Below are 15929 nucleotides of genomic sequence, written 5' to 3'. Positions count from 1 at the left end.
CCCTTTGTTGCCTTCATTTCTTCCCTACTTACTACTCTGACAAGAGAAAGGATAAAAGCTTTTCCGGTGATTTCTTGCGAAAAAGCGACTAGGGTGGAATAAAAGCCACGGGGACCTGGTGGATGAGAGGCCTGCGTCAATGTAGAAGTGGCAGAGAACCCTGGGAGTTTGGGGAGAGTAGAGAAAAGGCAAGTGCAGGCGAGTGTAACAGGAGTCACTGCGGGCTGTACACTTAGACTCCTCGCCCTGTCCTCTGAGAGCTATATGGGAGGAAAGACTAGAATTCTACACTGTCACTTCTTAATCCCGTATCACTCTGGGACAAACGGCTGGGCTTTGAGGGATGGAGGGGCAGTTTAACACTTTTATAAGCAGAAAATAGACCAGGCATTCTTTAGCTGACATTGCTATCCTGTAATCTACCATGCCTCTTCTCCCTGAATAGTCTCAGAGCTTTAGGAGGAGGGACAGGGTGAGTGGACAGCGTCGGAGGTGCGGGGCTCCGCAGCGGGATCCATGCAGGCTTCTGTGACAATAAGAATGCTGATGAAGGCTGAGGCACAAGTATGCTTAAAACTCGCATTCCTTCTGTTTCTGAAAGGTATATCAAGGGCAAAAGCAGTAGCGCTCAGGTCCTTATCAGAAACAAAGACAACAAATCAGTAACAAAAACTTCCATCTGGTCTTCCAGAGATCAGATCTGAGGATGGAATCAAACCGCCGAATGTGTGTAACGCACCGGACTTCTGGCCCCGGGAGGCGGTGCCCCTCGGAGCCTGCGGTTCTGGGCCTGCGCGCGGATTACTGCACCCCCCATGAGCCCACAAACCTCTGGGCCTCGGACACGGGCCCGCTTCTTGACTGTACTTCTGGGTCGTGTTTGACTTTGGGCATTTTTCTCATCACAGATTCCTCACCAGTGCTTTACGAATGTGATGAAGTCACCGTCTTGAAAACGCAGGGAAGACCTTGTTTCACCGGCTTCTTCTTCGCAGAGAAGGCTCTCAGCTGCCTGCTCGTCCTGCCGCAGAACAGCCAGCTCGCTGAGGGGCCCCGGCTGGGGGTCCACTGACCCCGTCCCGCGACAAGGAGCCCGAAGTAAACGAGCTCAGTGTACAGGTGCTAATGATCTCTTTCACTAACGCAGGCTCGCTCCAGGAGCCCGTCCTACCAGCTCCTTCTCTTCAAGGTTAAAGCAGGGCTGACTCTTTAATAGAATACAGGAAGACAGACGTTGGGAAACATTTCTCTCTCACGACTTCTCTCTCTCTCTCTGTAGAGACAGGTTTCTCTAAAAACAACCCCAGACGTGGTACTTTGTATGGCTCTTCTCTCCGACCTCCTCCTCACTTTTCCTCCCCTGCAATCCCTCTTCCGCAACGTTATTGAAAATGTTCCCGCAAAGAAATGCCCACGAATACCTGAGCACCTTGTCGCTAGATTCAATGGCTGTACTTCACTTTTTCTCTTCCTGAGGCTTTGTGGCGCCTCGAATATCACACTCCTGGAATCTCTCCCTTTTCAGCTTCTCTGATACTTCTCCTCCCCTATTTTCATCGTTACCTGCCTGGCTCCTGCAGTTTACTTCTTAAATCTTGGTGTTTGAGAGGGCTGCATTCTTTTCCCCTGTTGATCTGCATTCTTTATATTCCGCCGGGGTTATCTTCACTACCCTTCAAGCTTCACTGCCGCCCAGAAGCCGCTGCTCTTCAAACCTGTGCTGCTTACGGGACTCGTCACCTACTGCCCCACAGGCATCTACAAACAAACTATAGAAATGATCCCTGAAAGTACAGTCTTATAGGCGTCTACAGAGCAGCCCGCTCTCATTTCTATTCCAGACGCTTGTCCTCTCTTCTCTCCCATAGTGCTAACACTCTCCTCCAGCTTGGCTAAGAAAAAACGTAACAAATACCCGTGATTCTTTTCTCTCCTCCTCCCTCCAGATATTCTATCAATAATGACCAAGAAACATTTGTTCGCCTTGGCCTAATCACAATTCCACTTTACAATCTCCTGACCCCAAGCTTATTCCCACTTTATAAGGCAGGTCCTGATTTTTTCTAGCTTCTATTGCCGCAAATATAGATACATAATTGTCTCTGTTTCCAGTCTCCTTGTTTTTCATGCCAGGTCGACATCTCCCCTGGAGTGATCTTTCAGAAATGCAAACGTAATCATGCCCTTCTCTTGCTTAAAAGACCTCAATGGCTGCCAGGGCTTTTATGATAAAATCCAGAGGGCCTTCCATCCTCCCTCCTCCTCCCCCAACCCTTTACAACTTCCTGTGTTGACTGCTTTAGGGGAGATGGGCTAGAGTAATAGTTTCATCTCTGGCTATTTCATGCCTGGCTTCACTTGACTAAGGCTGCCAGTGATTTAGAGGTGAACTCTTCCGTGCTCTGCGGTGAGCCGAGGCGTTGAAAGCAGTCCTTGAAGACTCTGTGTTCTCATTGTCACTAAAATCCCACACGGACTTGAACCTGTGACCTCCAGTTAAATATCTGTGTGTCCTGTAGGCCATTGCCAGAGTCAGGAAAGTGAGCTTTGAAAATGCTTTGGTTATTTTTTCAGCCCAGTCAGGCCTAAATAAATATTTTCAACTTAATAATATTTTAAATGTGATCATTTCAGATATGGGTGATAGTATTTTTTGCTTCTATCCTCCTCGTTCTTATAATCGCTTTTTACAAAGAGATGAGTAGAAAGCAACTCTACTAGCTTTTGTAAAACAGTGCCCAGTGCCTTCATTTTCTTGTCACCTGTCTTTCCCTGGTTTTAGGAATGGAAAGTAACAACTGCCTGGGTGTGATCCTATCAACAGGAAACATCCTTGCTCCTGACTGGTTCACAGATTGCCTGTCCTGCTTGCCATTTTAAATAGAGCGACAGAACACACCTCAAAGGACAAGGAAATTAAAGGGGTTGCAGGCAGGCACATATTCTACCTATAAAGGTAGGGAAGAATCAGTCAATAAAGGGTATGCACTGAGCAGAGACACACACAGAGGAAAAGTATAAAGAAATTCAGAAAGATTAGGTATGGAGAAAAGAAAAGGGGAACCTGTTTTCTTGTGAAAAAAATCAACCAACCAATATTCTAAAATGGTAATAAGTTGCTTTTTCAGTTGTTAAATAAAATATAGAGTAGACACAATTTTCTAAAAGGTTGACAACTAGGTGGTTATCAAGGCAAACTTTCTCCTCTTTGTTACTGTTGTTTATAGCCTGAAAGAAATGATGATGGTCAAGGGGGGGGAAAAACAACTTGATGCATCTTACACAAGGATGTCCTCCACCAGGGTGTGAAGGGCACCGGGATTGCGAATAAGTTTGTCAAGGAAGCTGACAATGTCAGTAAATTTTGGCCTGTGATTTCTCTCCTTCTGCCAGCAGTGGAGCATCAGCTGGTGTAGAGATGTTGGACAGCCCATGGGAGCCGGAAGTCTGTAACCTTCTTCAATAGACAGAATGACCTAGATGCAAGCACACATAGGTTATTCTCTTACTTTTGCAGACAAGTCATACACGTGCTATGTTATAATTCCTTTTATACAGGAAGTCGAAGCCAAAGTATCGGTAAGTGTGAAAATGACTTGAAAATCCAAATGGTCCAGACGAGGATAAATACAAAAGGTGCGAACAACAATTGCAAATATCACCACATCTTCTGATTCCTCAGAGAGGAAAATACGTATTTTAAACATGTGGTATACAGAACGGAGGTTAAGTTTCCTCACAAGGTTGAGAAATATTTTCTCGTCTGCTGATTAGCTGGAACATCTCAAAACCCAACGAGGACATCAGAAAGTCAGCAGAAGATTGATGCATTTAGTGCAAACCACGTTTGACATACGTTTTAAGTAAAATGTACGTCTGCTGAAGCACTGGGTTCCTGAATAATTTCTTACCCTTTTCTGATAAGTCTGTGTATCTTTTTTCTAGTTATCAATTCTTTTCTTCTTCATTACCTATTGATTTTCTCTTCACTTACTTCTGGTTTTCCTTTAGTCTGATATGTGATTTTAAGTCCTCTCAGAACTTCTAAGAGCATTTAATCTTTGAACTGTTATTAATAACTAACTTAAGGCCACAGAGCAGCAGGACGATTCAGCCTGAGTATGCCCTGGGCCAGCACTCTCTAACAGAACTTTCTGTGGTGACAGAAATGTCCTCTCTGTCAGCACACTGACAGCTGGTCACATGTGGCTATGGGGCACTTGAAATGTGGCTACTAGGACTAAGAAACTGATTTTTTAGTTTTAGTTTGTTCTAATTAAAATTTAAGGCCCTGGCCGGTTGGCTCAGTGGTAGAGCGTCGGCCTGACATGCAGGAGTCCTGGGTTCGATTCCCGGCCAGGGCACACAGGAGAAGCGCCCATCTGCTTCTCCACCCCTCCCCCTCTCCTTCCTCTCTGTCTCTCTCTTCGCCTCCTGCTGCCAAGGCTCCATTGGAGCAAAAGATGGCCTGGGCGCTGAGGATGGCTCTGTGGCTTCTGCCTCAGGCGCTAGAATGGCTCTGGATGCAACAAAGCGATGCCCCAGAGGGGCAGAGCATCGCCCCCTGGTGGGCATGCCGGGTAGATGCCGGTCAGGAGCATGCGGGAGTCTGTCTGACTGCCTCCCCGTTTCCAGCTTCGGAAAAATGAAAAAAAAAAATTTAAATAGGCACAGTGGTTAGTAGCCACTCCATGGCACAGCGCAGCTCTAGTGAAAGAACTTTTTATAAAAAGCCAAAGTTGAGAGCAACATGGCAAGTTTTAGGAAATCATGCTCAAGATAAGGCAAGATATTTATCTGTTTAATAGATGACCCACTGGGGAATTTCTTACCAATGTGATAAAATTAACTCTGAACTTATGAAAATAATTTTTTCACGAAGTGTTCAAAGGTATTCATATGAGCCTTAATTCTTATATCATCTCTTAGAGCAAACCAAAGAAAAGTATTTATTTTTTCCATTTTTGAAGTGCGAAACTGAGGAAAAGACAAATATTTAGAGACAAGCACAATTTAACCTCACTCCTGCCCTCTGTTAGCCAGTAAAAAAACTATTTTTAAAATGTAAGTGTTAATGTTGCTAACAGAACATTGTTTACTGTAGCACCATCTATAAGTGTTCTACAGTAAAAACAACACACACACCTTATTTTAATTTCTTCTAAAATTGACACTATGTGACAGGACTCTGAAATTCCATAATTTATGCTAGAGTCAGTTTGTAAAAAGAAGCAGTAAAATGCCTCCAGGAACCTCTTAACTGCTAAACTTTAGTTTTTCTTTTCTTTTCTTTTCTTTTCTTTTCTTTTCTTTTCTTTTCTTTTCTTTTCTTTTCTTTTCTTTCCTCCCTCCCTCCCTCCCTCCCTCCCTCCCTTCCTTCCTTCCTTCCTTCCTTCCTTCCTTCCTTCCTTCCTTCCTTCCTTCCTTCCTTCCTTCCTTCTTTCCTTCCTTCCTTCCTTCCTTCCTTCCCTTTTCTTTCCCCTCCCTCCCTCCCTCTCTCTCTTCCCTTTCTTTCTTTCTTTCTTTCTTTCTTTCTTTCTTTCTTTCTTTCTTTCTTTCTTTCTTTCTCTTTCTTTCTTTCTCTCCTAATAAGGAATTTCTCATAATCCCATCAGTGTCTTTGTGACCAAAACACTTCTGTTTGGTTATTAGCAATTTTTCTATTCATTTTCTATTCCATTATTATTGAACAGGATTTTTTCTTTTCTTTTTTTTTTTTTATTTATAATTTTTTATTGACTGATGTTAGTGAGAGAGGAAGGGAGAGAGAGAACAAGGAGGAGGAGGAAGAAGAGAAGGAGGAGGAGAAGGATCGGAACATCATGTGTCCTGACCAGAGGTCAAACTGGCAACCTCTGTGCTTCTGGATGACGCTCTGACCAACCGGACGTCCAGCCAAGGTGGGACTTTTTCCTGCTTTCTGACTACTTTTGCTATCAGCTAGGTTTGCTTGATAAGACATTCTGTAACACATTGTAGTACAACAGAATATGTGTAAAAATGCTTGTAATACATCAAAACTACTGTGGGCAGTTTTGAAAAGTACGAAGAAAAATAGGATAGAATTCCATTATAGAAAGACTTTAAAATCTCACTCTGTGAGGGCTCTCTAGTCAATTTACCACAGTTACCTACTTATAAATGCTTGGAATAAAATCGATGACAAGTGAGGTTATATTCTGAGAAAAAAAATTAGCTGCCTTTACTGAGTATTTATCATGTGCTAGGTGCTCCTGCATGTTTTTCTTCACTTACTGCTTAAAATAACTCAATATGGTAGTTATTACCATCCCCATTCTTAAACAGAAAAGTTCTGAGGTAGAGTGTAAGAAAATTGCCTAAATTCACACAGTATAGGTGCCTTTTAGTTTTCACGATATAACATCTTGCTCTGCAATTTTATATCAACTTACACAATTTTAGCAGTGACTACCACGCTATCTTTTGTCACAGCATCTGCTGATTAGATTTCAGTGTTTTTATTTGGATATTTTTCTAAAAATTGAATCTATTGGGGTGACACTAGTTAACATAATTATACTGGTTTCAGGCGCCCAATTCTACAACACATCTGTGTATACCATATTGTGTGTTCACCCCTGTAGGTCAAATAAATTTGCAAATATAATGTTTATGTTTGCTTGCTTGTAGTTTGCAATGGGTCTGGGAGATAGGCTGTAAGCTGGCAAGGTCCTTACAGCCTAAGGCAGTGGTTCTCAAAGTGTATGCCAGGGCACACTGATGTGCCCTAGAAGATTTCCAGCTGCACCCTATGGTATTCCAAAGAAGTATGTGCCTGTTGGGGACCAAAAAACCAACAGAGTTTTTGGAGTTTAGATTTTTGAAGGACAGAGGTGTGGGGAATTGGCTATAAGCTGACAGTCTGCCCAACCCCCCACCTCATTTGCCTGATTAGGTTGCAAAAGGCTGTTAAACTGTGCTGCTGGATTGTTTACACTATCCCCCATGTTCCCTGGAAAGACTGGAGGCAAGTTTCTTCTATTCTTTGTGTAAAGTTAAGATTTGCTAATGGCCCACTTTGCCTTATAAATAAAGCAAGATGTGGTTTTTGGGCATGCTTTGTTCTTGCCAGCAGCAATTACAGGGCCCTCCCGACCCCGTATTTTCTTAATACCGCATATTTTCTTAATTTTGCACCGTTCCCACTTGGGACCTGAAATTACTAGCTGTGCTGGTTTGCGGCATGTGCCCAGATATAAAAATACATATAGTTACTTTATTATACCATTTCATTATGGAAATACCACTCTTTTTGTTAACCATCATTATTATATTTATTATTAATACATCATTATATTATTTTTAGATAAATACACCCAAATAAAGTGGGTAGATTTCTCAAAAAGAAGTGTGATATTGAAGAATCCGATTCTGGAAGTGAGCAAAAGGTAAGTGTAAATAAAATAGGACTCGAAGGCTGATGGGAAGAATTTAATTTATAGCATTTTACATCACTTAACACTGAACAACATGATTGGATTAGAAACCTATTCATGGAAGCTTCAAGTGATTTTGGTTTGACATTAACAGAAGAAGAAGAACTGGCAGCTATATCCACTGATCGTGGATTGATGATTAAACATAAGGAATTGTCTCTTGAAGCCTTTTGGATCTCTATAAAAGAAGAATATGTGGCAGTATTTTAAAAAGCTTTTAACATTTTACTACAATTTTCAACATCCTATTTATGTGAGTTAGGATTTTCTACCCTCAACACAAGAGAAAAAAGAGAGGAATTCTTCAATGTATTGATGAGGAAATGAGAGTTTGCCTTTCAAATATATGCCCAAACATTGAAGAAATTGCTAGGACACATCAGGCTCGTGTTTCTCATAAACACAAGAATGAAAAAACAACACATTCATGTCAGGACCTGCCAAATTTACTAAATCTTACTAAGAATGTATCTATCTATATAAAAAGGTAACATTTTTGTTGTTTTTTAATTTTTTAGCCTCTCTTTGTTACAAAGTCTAAAAAGCATAACTCAAAAAATGTAACATAGAAGGTGACAGAGGACAATCTGACTTTGGGTGATGGGTATGCAACATAATTGAACGACAAGATAACCTGGACATGTTATCTTTGAATATATGTATCCTGATTTATTGATGTCACCCCATTAAAAAAATAAAATTATTAAAAAAATGTAACATAAAAATGTTTTTTAATATCAGAATAAATATAATTTTGTCATATTTATTTCATTTAATTACCATAAAAGCATGCTTGGACTTTATATTTTTTCTTTAATATTTGACTTAATTATTATAATATATTTCTCAGAAATTTGTATATAGTGCACTTACAATTATTTGTAGGATTTTAAATGCACCCTGACTTCAAAAAGTTTGAGAACCACTGGCCTAAGGCTTAGTTTTAAGAGTAAGCCTTTCCCACCCTTTTAATACTAAGATCTTTTCAATACTAAGCTTTTCCCCACACCCTTGACTGTTGCATGATGTGGTCTGGTGCACTCTTATGAGGAATCCCATTTATGCCTCAGATAAGTGGCTTTGTATCAGACTTCCTTATTTGTATACTGGCTTAAAGCAGGGGTTGGGAACCTATGGCTCACAAGCCAGATGTAGCTATTTTGATGGCTGTGTCTGGCTCGCAGACAAATCTTTAATAAAAAAAATAATAACGTTAAAAATATAAAACATTCTCATGTATTACAATCCATTCATTTCCTACAGCTCATGTTCATGGTTGCGGGTGGCCAGAGCCAATCACAGCTGTCCTCTGGGACAACACCAAATTTTTATTGGATAATGCGTAATGTACACGAGTTGTTGTATGGCTCTCACAAAATTACATTTTAAAATATGTGGTGTTCATGGCTCTCTCAGCCAAAAAGGTTCCTGACCCCTGGCTTAAAGGCTTTAATTTCTACACTGTAAAATGAGGCAGACCAGGGGCTCTCTCGCTAGGTTTCTGCCATCAGCATTGCGGAAGAGAGGCAGCCAAGATGGCGGTGTGCTGAAGGAGAAAACAGTTTGTGCACAGTTTGTGCAGAGCGAAGGAGATGGGGAACAGAGGTGAATAAGGCTGGTGGGACCTTTGATTCTAGGAATACTTGGATGAGTCAGTGGCTTTGGGAGCCCTGAATGGAAAGGGAAGTGTTTTCCCATTGTGTGTATTTCTCGCCCGCTGGGTGCGAGCTAGGATTAAAGCTAATGGCCCACCAGCTCTTGGCTCCATGGTTTCATTTACGTCTGTCTGAATCCAATGAGAACCTGCATGGACCAGGCGGCGGTGATGGTGGCCACGGCTACAGGCTTTACAACCCCTCCTCACCAAGACAAGTCTTTGTCATCATTTAGTCCCCCAAACCCTCCTTCAACTCCCCACTCCTGGCAATCACCACATTGTTGTCCCTGTCCAAGAGTTTTTTTTCTTTTTTACTCTATCCCTCCACCACCCTCACCCAGCCTCCCTGCCTCCACCCCCCATCATAGCTGTCATCCTGCTCTCTATATATGAGACTGTCACTATTTTGCTTGTTAGTTCATTTTGTTCATTTGATTCCACATATGAGTGAAATCATATGGTACTTGTCTTTCTCTGGCTTATTTCACTTAGCATAATAGTTTCTAGGTCCATTCATGCTGTTGCCAAGGTAAGATTTCCTTCTTTTTTATGGCTGCATAGTATTCCATTGTGTAAATGTACTGAGCTTTTTTATCCACTCACTGACTGATGGGTACCTGGGTTGTTTTCCAGATCTTGGCCATTGTAAAAGACACTGAAATGAACATAGGGGTGCATCTATTTTTTCAAATTAGTGTTTCAGGTGTCTTAGGATATAGTTCCAGAAATGGGATCCCTGGGTCAAAAGGCAGTTCTAGTTTTAATTTTTATGAGATAACTTCATACTACTTTTATTTGGATCTTAAGTTTAATATTCTGGTTAAATAAAAAAAATTTACTTCATAGTTTTCAAACTGTAATCTCTGGCTGAACAGAGTCATTTCTGAATGTTCTCAGTCTTATACACATATCTATTGTTGCATATACAATACTATATTATAATTTTCATCTGCCTTTTTTTTGAGGCTATATATACTTAAAAACAAGGATTATTTCTTTATATTTTTCATTCAGTACAGTGTCTGACACATTAATGAATGTTACTGACTTAAAAGTTATTAGATAAAAGTTTTGGATTTGTCTTGATGGAAGAACAGTCTTAGAAAACTTGGAGGCTCAAGGTACCCAAAATGGATTCAAACCATGATAGCAATGGAATTCCCCTATGAAGGAAATAATAAAATATTGGTGCATCAAGAAGCATTGTCCAAAATGATCTCATGATCTCAATCTGGTTTGCCTAGAGAATGAGTGAGGTGAGATTAGGGCTTGCTTTTCTCCAAGAGAGTGAGACTGGACCCAAACTCAGTTTTCTATAATACTAGTGGCTTCTTCCTCCTTTTGGGAGAGGCTATCTCCCACTGGCCTCAAGATCTTTAGTTGCTGGGGAGCTGACTTTTCCAGGCCACTGTACACAGTTGATATCCAAATCCCGACTGCTTGGTGCCAAGCAGGCTGTTTATTCTTTCGACAAAGTTGCTCTCATGGTTGTCCTGTAAGAAGAGCAAGTGACAAGAAATTGTGGTCTCTCTCCTGAAACCTTTACCCATAATGTGTTCAGTGTGCGTCTGGTCCCAGTAAGCCTTTCTGTGGGGACAGTGGGAAGATTTGGGGGTTCGTGGCTTTTCTTCCTGCCAATCTTTGGTTTTTAAGTTTCCTTAATTTCTTAATTTATGACCTTGTAAAATTTGTCTTCAGCCCTGGTGTCAAATGTTAAGGGTTTCACTTTATAGGAGAACAGTAATAACAGTAACAGTGTCAATAATAGTAACAGCTAATGATTGAGAGCTCTTGGGTACTTCCAGGTACCAGTTCTAAATGACTTGCATGTATTTAATCTTTTAATCCCCACAATAACCTTATGAAGATGCTACTATTGTTATTCCCGTTTTATAGACAAAGAACTTAAGCATTTTGTGGTTCAATTTGCCCAAGATCACACACCTAAAAACTCTGGCTTTGACGGTAGACAGAGAAGAGATTCACAAAAATCATAAAAAGGCATAACTTCTAATTTCTTTCTTTCTTTCTTTCTTTCTTTCTTTCTTTCTTTCTTTCTTTCTTTCTTTCTTTCTTTCTTTCTTTTTTTTTTTGAAGCTGGAAACGGGGAGAGACAGTCAGACAGACTCCCACATGCGCCCAACCGGGATCCACCTGGCACGCCCACCAGGGGCAACGCTCTGCCCACCAGGGGGCGATGCTCTGCCCCTCCGGGGCGTCGCTCTGTTGTGACCAGAGCCACTCTAGCGCCTGGGGCAGAGGCCAAGGAGCCATCCCCAGCGCCCGGGCCATCTTTGCTCCAATGGAGCCTTGGCTGTGGGAAGGGAAGAGAGAGACAGAGAGGAAAGAGAGGGGGAGGGGTGGAGAAGCAAATGGGTGCCTCTCCTGTGTGCCCTGGCTGGGATCGAACCCGGGACTTCTGCACGCCAGGCCAACGCTCTACCACTGAGCCAACTGGCCAGGGCCCTAATTTATTTTTAATTCCATCATTTAAACAGATGTATTAGTCTCTTAAATGTACTGTTGGGCATACTATATGCATAAAGGCATAGCATAATGAATAGGAAATATTTCTTACTTTAGGAGGTTTATAATCTAGTGAAGGAGACTGAGGAGTATCACTATGTTAAGTACCATGTAGGTCAGGGAGCTGGGAGGGCAGTGGGAGGAGCACCTGTGTCAGGTGCTTCTCTGGGGAGGGGAGCTGAATCTTAAAGGATGTGTACAGAAGGTAGTACAGTCAACTAGATGGCAAGAGAGGTGATACAACCAGACCAGGTATTGGTAGCAGATTCATGCAGCTAGAATAGAGTCTTCATAGAAAGAAATGGTGATATTTGAGGCTGAAAAGTTAAGTAAAAACCATATTTCTTAAGATTATAAACGATTTTGCATGGTTTTTCTTTTTTGTGTGACAGAGACAGAGAGAGGGACAGATGGGACAGGCAGGAAGGGAGAGAGATGAGAAGCATCAATTCTTCGTTGTGGCACTTTTATTGTTCATTGACTGCTTTCTCATAAGTACCTTGACCTGGGGGCTACAGTTAGTGAGTGACCCCTTGCTCAAGCCAGCGACCTTAGGCTCAAGCCAGCGACCTTAGGCTCAAGGCAGCGACCTCTGGGCTCAAGCCAGTGACCATGGTGTCATGTCTATGATCCCACTCTCAAGGCAGTGCCCTGCACTCAAGCTGGTGAGCTGTGCTCAAGCTGGATGAGCCTGTGATCAAACTGGCAACCTCGGAGTTTTGAACCTGGGTCCTCCACGTCCCAGTCTGATGCTCTATCCATTGCACCTCCGCCTGGTCAGGCTGATTTTGCATGCTATAACCAAACTTTTTGAAAAGGGGAGAGGGGTTTTGGTGAGTAAATGACATTAGAGTTGCCTTTTGGAAGTTCCCTCTGGATGCAGTGTGGAGAACGCACTGGAGAGGACAGGAGGTCAAGAAGGAGGCTGGCAGTGACCTGGGAGATTGCAGCAGCCCAATGGAGACAGTGTCTGCAGTGTACACTGGCAGCAGTGCAGGAGTGGGGTGACATTAGATGTGTCAGTAGAGGGAGAAGGCAAGAATAATTTCTAGGTTTTTTGTTTGGTCAACTAGCAAAGACAGAGGACATAGAGAAACAATTTTTGGGCTGGAGTGATAATGAGTTCAATTTTCTAAGAGAGTTCTGATTTCAGATTCAATTAACATATTACTTTGAGAGCTTATTATGTGCTGAGTTCTGGGCGAGGCGGTTTTATTTATTTATTTATTTTTTTTTTTTACAGAGAGAGTCAGAGAGGGATAGATAGGGACAGACAGACAGGAACGAAGAGAGATGAGAAGCATTAATCATCAGTTTTTCGTTGCGACACCTTAGTTGTTCATTGATTGCTTTCTCATATGTGCCTTGACTGTGGGCCTTCAGCAGACCGAGTAACCCCTTGCTTGAGCCAGCGACCTTGGGTTCAAGCTGGTGAGCTTTTTTGCTCACGCCAGATGAGCCCACGCTCAAGCTGGAGACCTCGGGATCTTGAACCTGGGTCCTCCGCATCCTAGTCTGACATTCTATCCACTGCGCCACTGCCTGGTCAGGCTGGGCTAGGTGTTTTAACATAGCTTAATTTATTAAGGTCTCAAAATACCTTATTTTGTGAGTATGGTTATCATATTTTATAGGGAAGAAAACTGAAGCTCCAACTGATGAACATACTGGGTTGCTATCACATAGGTAGTAATTTCCTAAAGAACAGGCTAGCGTTACCCTCTGGGCAGCCTCTGAACCAAGGCAGAAGTAGAGACAACCTGGTAACGTCCTGAGCCACATCCCTGACTCGCTGTTCTCAGATGAGATCTTAGGCCCTCTTCCTCCCTCTTCCGTGCTGCATGCTTTCACTCCCACCCACCCGCCTTTGACTTCCATTGCCAGAGCAACCGTTCCACTTTCTCTCCAGATTTCTATGCCTATCACCTCTAGGAGATAACACTTCATAAAGTTGTCACATGGGAGCTTTAGATTAATTTTGTTCCAAACTGACTCTGTTCCTTCCTTGGGATTTGTGTCCTTTGCCAAGGGTGCCACTCTTCTTCCTAGTGAGATCGGGGAATTATTTAGGTCTTTGCCTTCCCCGATACTCAAAATTCACTGGTCATACTGATTTACTAGGTTCATATACTATAAATCTGCCCTATTTTTACACCCCTCTCCAAATGATTTATTTCTCATTTTGATCTTTGCAATAGCCTTAGCCTCCTAGCTAGTCTTCTTGTGTCTCCTTTTCCTCCCTCCATCATCCCCCAAGGCGCAGATAAAGCAATCCTACTGAAGTGGAACTGTGATTGCGTTCTTCCCACATCTGGAATTCGGCAGTGGTTCACCATCACCTGACTCTCAGTCTTCGCCTCCGACCCAGTCCCATTCCCTTTGGCCTGGCCACTACCAAACACCTGCAGTTTTTCCCACTGTCGCCATGTCTGCACAATGCCCTGTCACATAAAAAAATAGAGCTTTCATTGTCATATTTGTGTATTTTTCGAGGCAGCTTCAGAAGAACTACAGTATCTATTTATCTTTATCTTCGTAAACATTTCTTCTGTGAGAAGTTTAACTTTATAGGTATTTTCTGATTTCTTAATTAAGGACTGACAGGGAGTCAGGGGGGGCATACAGGTGCTTTGTCTAAAAGATGAATTGAGGTTTGTTGTTTTAAGATATGGAGGAGTGATAATCAACTAGAGAGAATTTTTTAGCAGGTTGGATTTATGATCATTGTGGGCTGTCATCTTTTTCACAAGAATTAAACAAGGTTATACCCTTATTTGAAGATTAAAATAAAGTGAAAATACATGAAAATGACTGCAGCGATAGTTCCCATGCAGAGGTGGAAAGAATTAGATTCTGTGAGAAGTTGTTATCCAAAACCTGGCTGTTTATTCTGAATAGATCATACTGGCTCCTAGTCACTGACACTGCAATTTTTAGCAGCCGAGAATCAACATAAGGCTCAGCTGGGGCACAGAGCCGACTGTTTCGCTCTTGCTAAATCTCACGACTTCCAACTGCCTTGACAGTTTCTGAATCAAAGCAGGCAACATGTAGCTTTTACTAAGCCAGGAGAACAAGGGGTAGACAGCCAATAAAAAGACACTGAAACATCCCTGAACAATACCTTGAAACAGGACTGTTTGGACTGCACATGAAATCATATTATTATTAGACTGTTACATATCTCTAAAAAAGCAGCATATTGATTGAATTACTCGTGTTTTCTTTGAAAAGGAACTGTCTCATAATTTTAGCGAGGGCTAAAATGCACACTAGTAAATGGAAAATATTTTTTATCTTCTCTCTAAATATATATTTATCGCGGCTTTGTGAAATGACCTATAATTTCAGGTAGAAAGGGGGATGGCGAAGCAAAGGGTGCCAATACACTAATTCTTTGTGATAATGATTGCTTATACATATAGGATATTAGATTTATAATACAGTGTAGGGAAAACAGCTGTGTTAGGCTTGCTTGCCTGCACTCTGCATGATTAGTGCGTGAGCACGTGGCAGAGCCACGTGTGGGTAGTCTGTGTAAGGCTATGGGCGCTTGCCCTCAGGGCGGATTGTGGATTGCTTGCCTGCCACTGCGAGGGGCTGTTTTGCTGTTGCTTTGCCTGCTGACGGGAGAAGCGGTTTTCCCCTGCGTGTCTGCTCATCTGCCGTTGTGAGAATCTATGAAACGGGAATGGCCCATCGCTTTCTGGCTCTGCAGTTTCTCTACCATCTGTCTGAATCCAATGTGGACCTGTCTGGCCTCTGCCCTCAGCATTACGTACAGTAATACTAAAAATGCTGGTAATATATTTTCCTTGTATGCAATATAAAAACTGTGTTTACATGAGCAAAAAAGAAAAAAGAAAAGAAGTGGTTATAAGTAAATAATATTGAGAATCTTATACCTATTTTCCTATTGAATATTTTTCAACATCCAGAATTTCTAATTTAGTGAAAAGCAAGCAAGACAGAAGAGACATTTCAGTATACATTTTAAAAAGGGGACAGAGTGGTTTTCTATATAATATACAAACAGAAAACACTTTTTCAGAGGCTAATTTGTAATTCAGAAATGATTAATGGCATGGAAACAGTATTTTTTTTTAACTTTAAGATAAATAATTTTTAATTTAAAGATTTTACTTATTGGTTTTACAGAGATGGGGGTGGAACAAGAAGTATCAACTCATAGTTGCTTCACTTTAATTGTTCATTGATTACTTGTAGTATGTGCCTTGACTGGGCAAGCCCAGGGTTTCAAATGGGTGACCTCAGTGTTCCAGGTCGAT

The 15929-nt window shown here is 41.8% G+C and overlaps 2 protein-coding genes and 1 non-coding gene across 4 annotated transcripts in view; 1 reads left to right on the top strand and 2 right to left on the bottom strand.

Moving 5' to 3' along the window:
- The window catches only part of EPHA6 (EPH receptor A6), a 903626-nt gene that overhangs the window by 12246 nt on the left and 875451 nt on the right, over nt 1–15929 (bottom strand). For both annotated transcript variants that reach the window (XM_066240843.1, XM_066240844.1), the window contains one exon: nt 3283–3476. In XM_066240843.1, coding sequence (XP_066096940.1) covers nt 3283–3476 — 194 coding nt within the window. The remainder of the gene's footprint in view (nt 1–3282; nt 3477–15929) is intronic.
- Nucleotides 1–15929, bottom strand: part of LOC136311648 (endogenous retrovirus group K member 113 Env polyprotein-like) — a 284697-nt gene that overhangs the window by 107346 nt on the left and 161422 nt on the right. The window lies entirely within an intron of this gene.
- Nucleotides 4289–4364, top strand: TRNAV-GAC (transfer RNA valine (anticodon GAC)). The gene has a single exon. It is a non-coding gene; the product is annotated as a tRNA-Val (tRNA).

This window comes from Saccopteryx bilineata, chromosome 8, assembly GCF_036850765.1.
Source record: "Saccopteryx bilineata isolate mSacBil1 chromosome 8, mSacBil1_pri_phased_curated, whole genome shotgun sequence".
NCBI classification, from domain to species: Eukaryota; Metazoa; Chordata; class Mammalia; order Chiroptera; family Emballonuridae; genus Saccopteryx; species Saccopteryx bilineata.
This window is presented reverse-complemented; position numbering and strand designations above follow the sequence as displayed.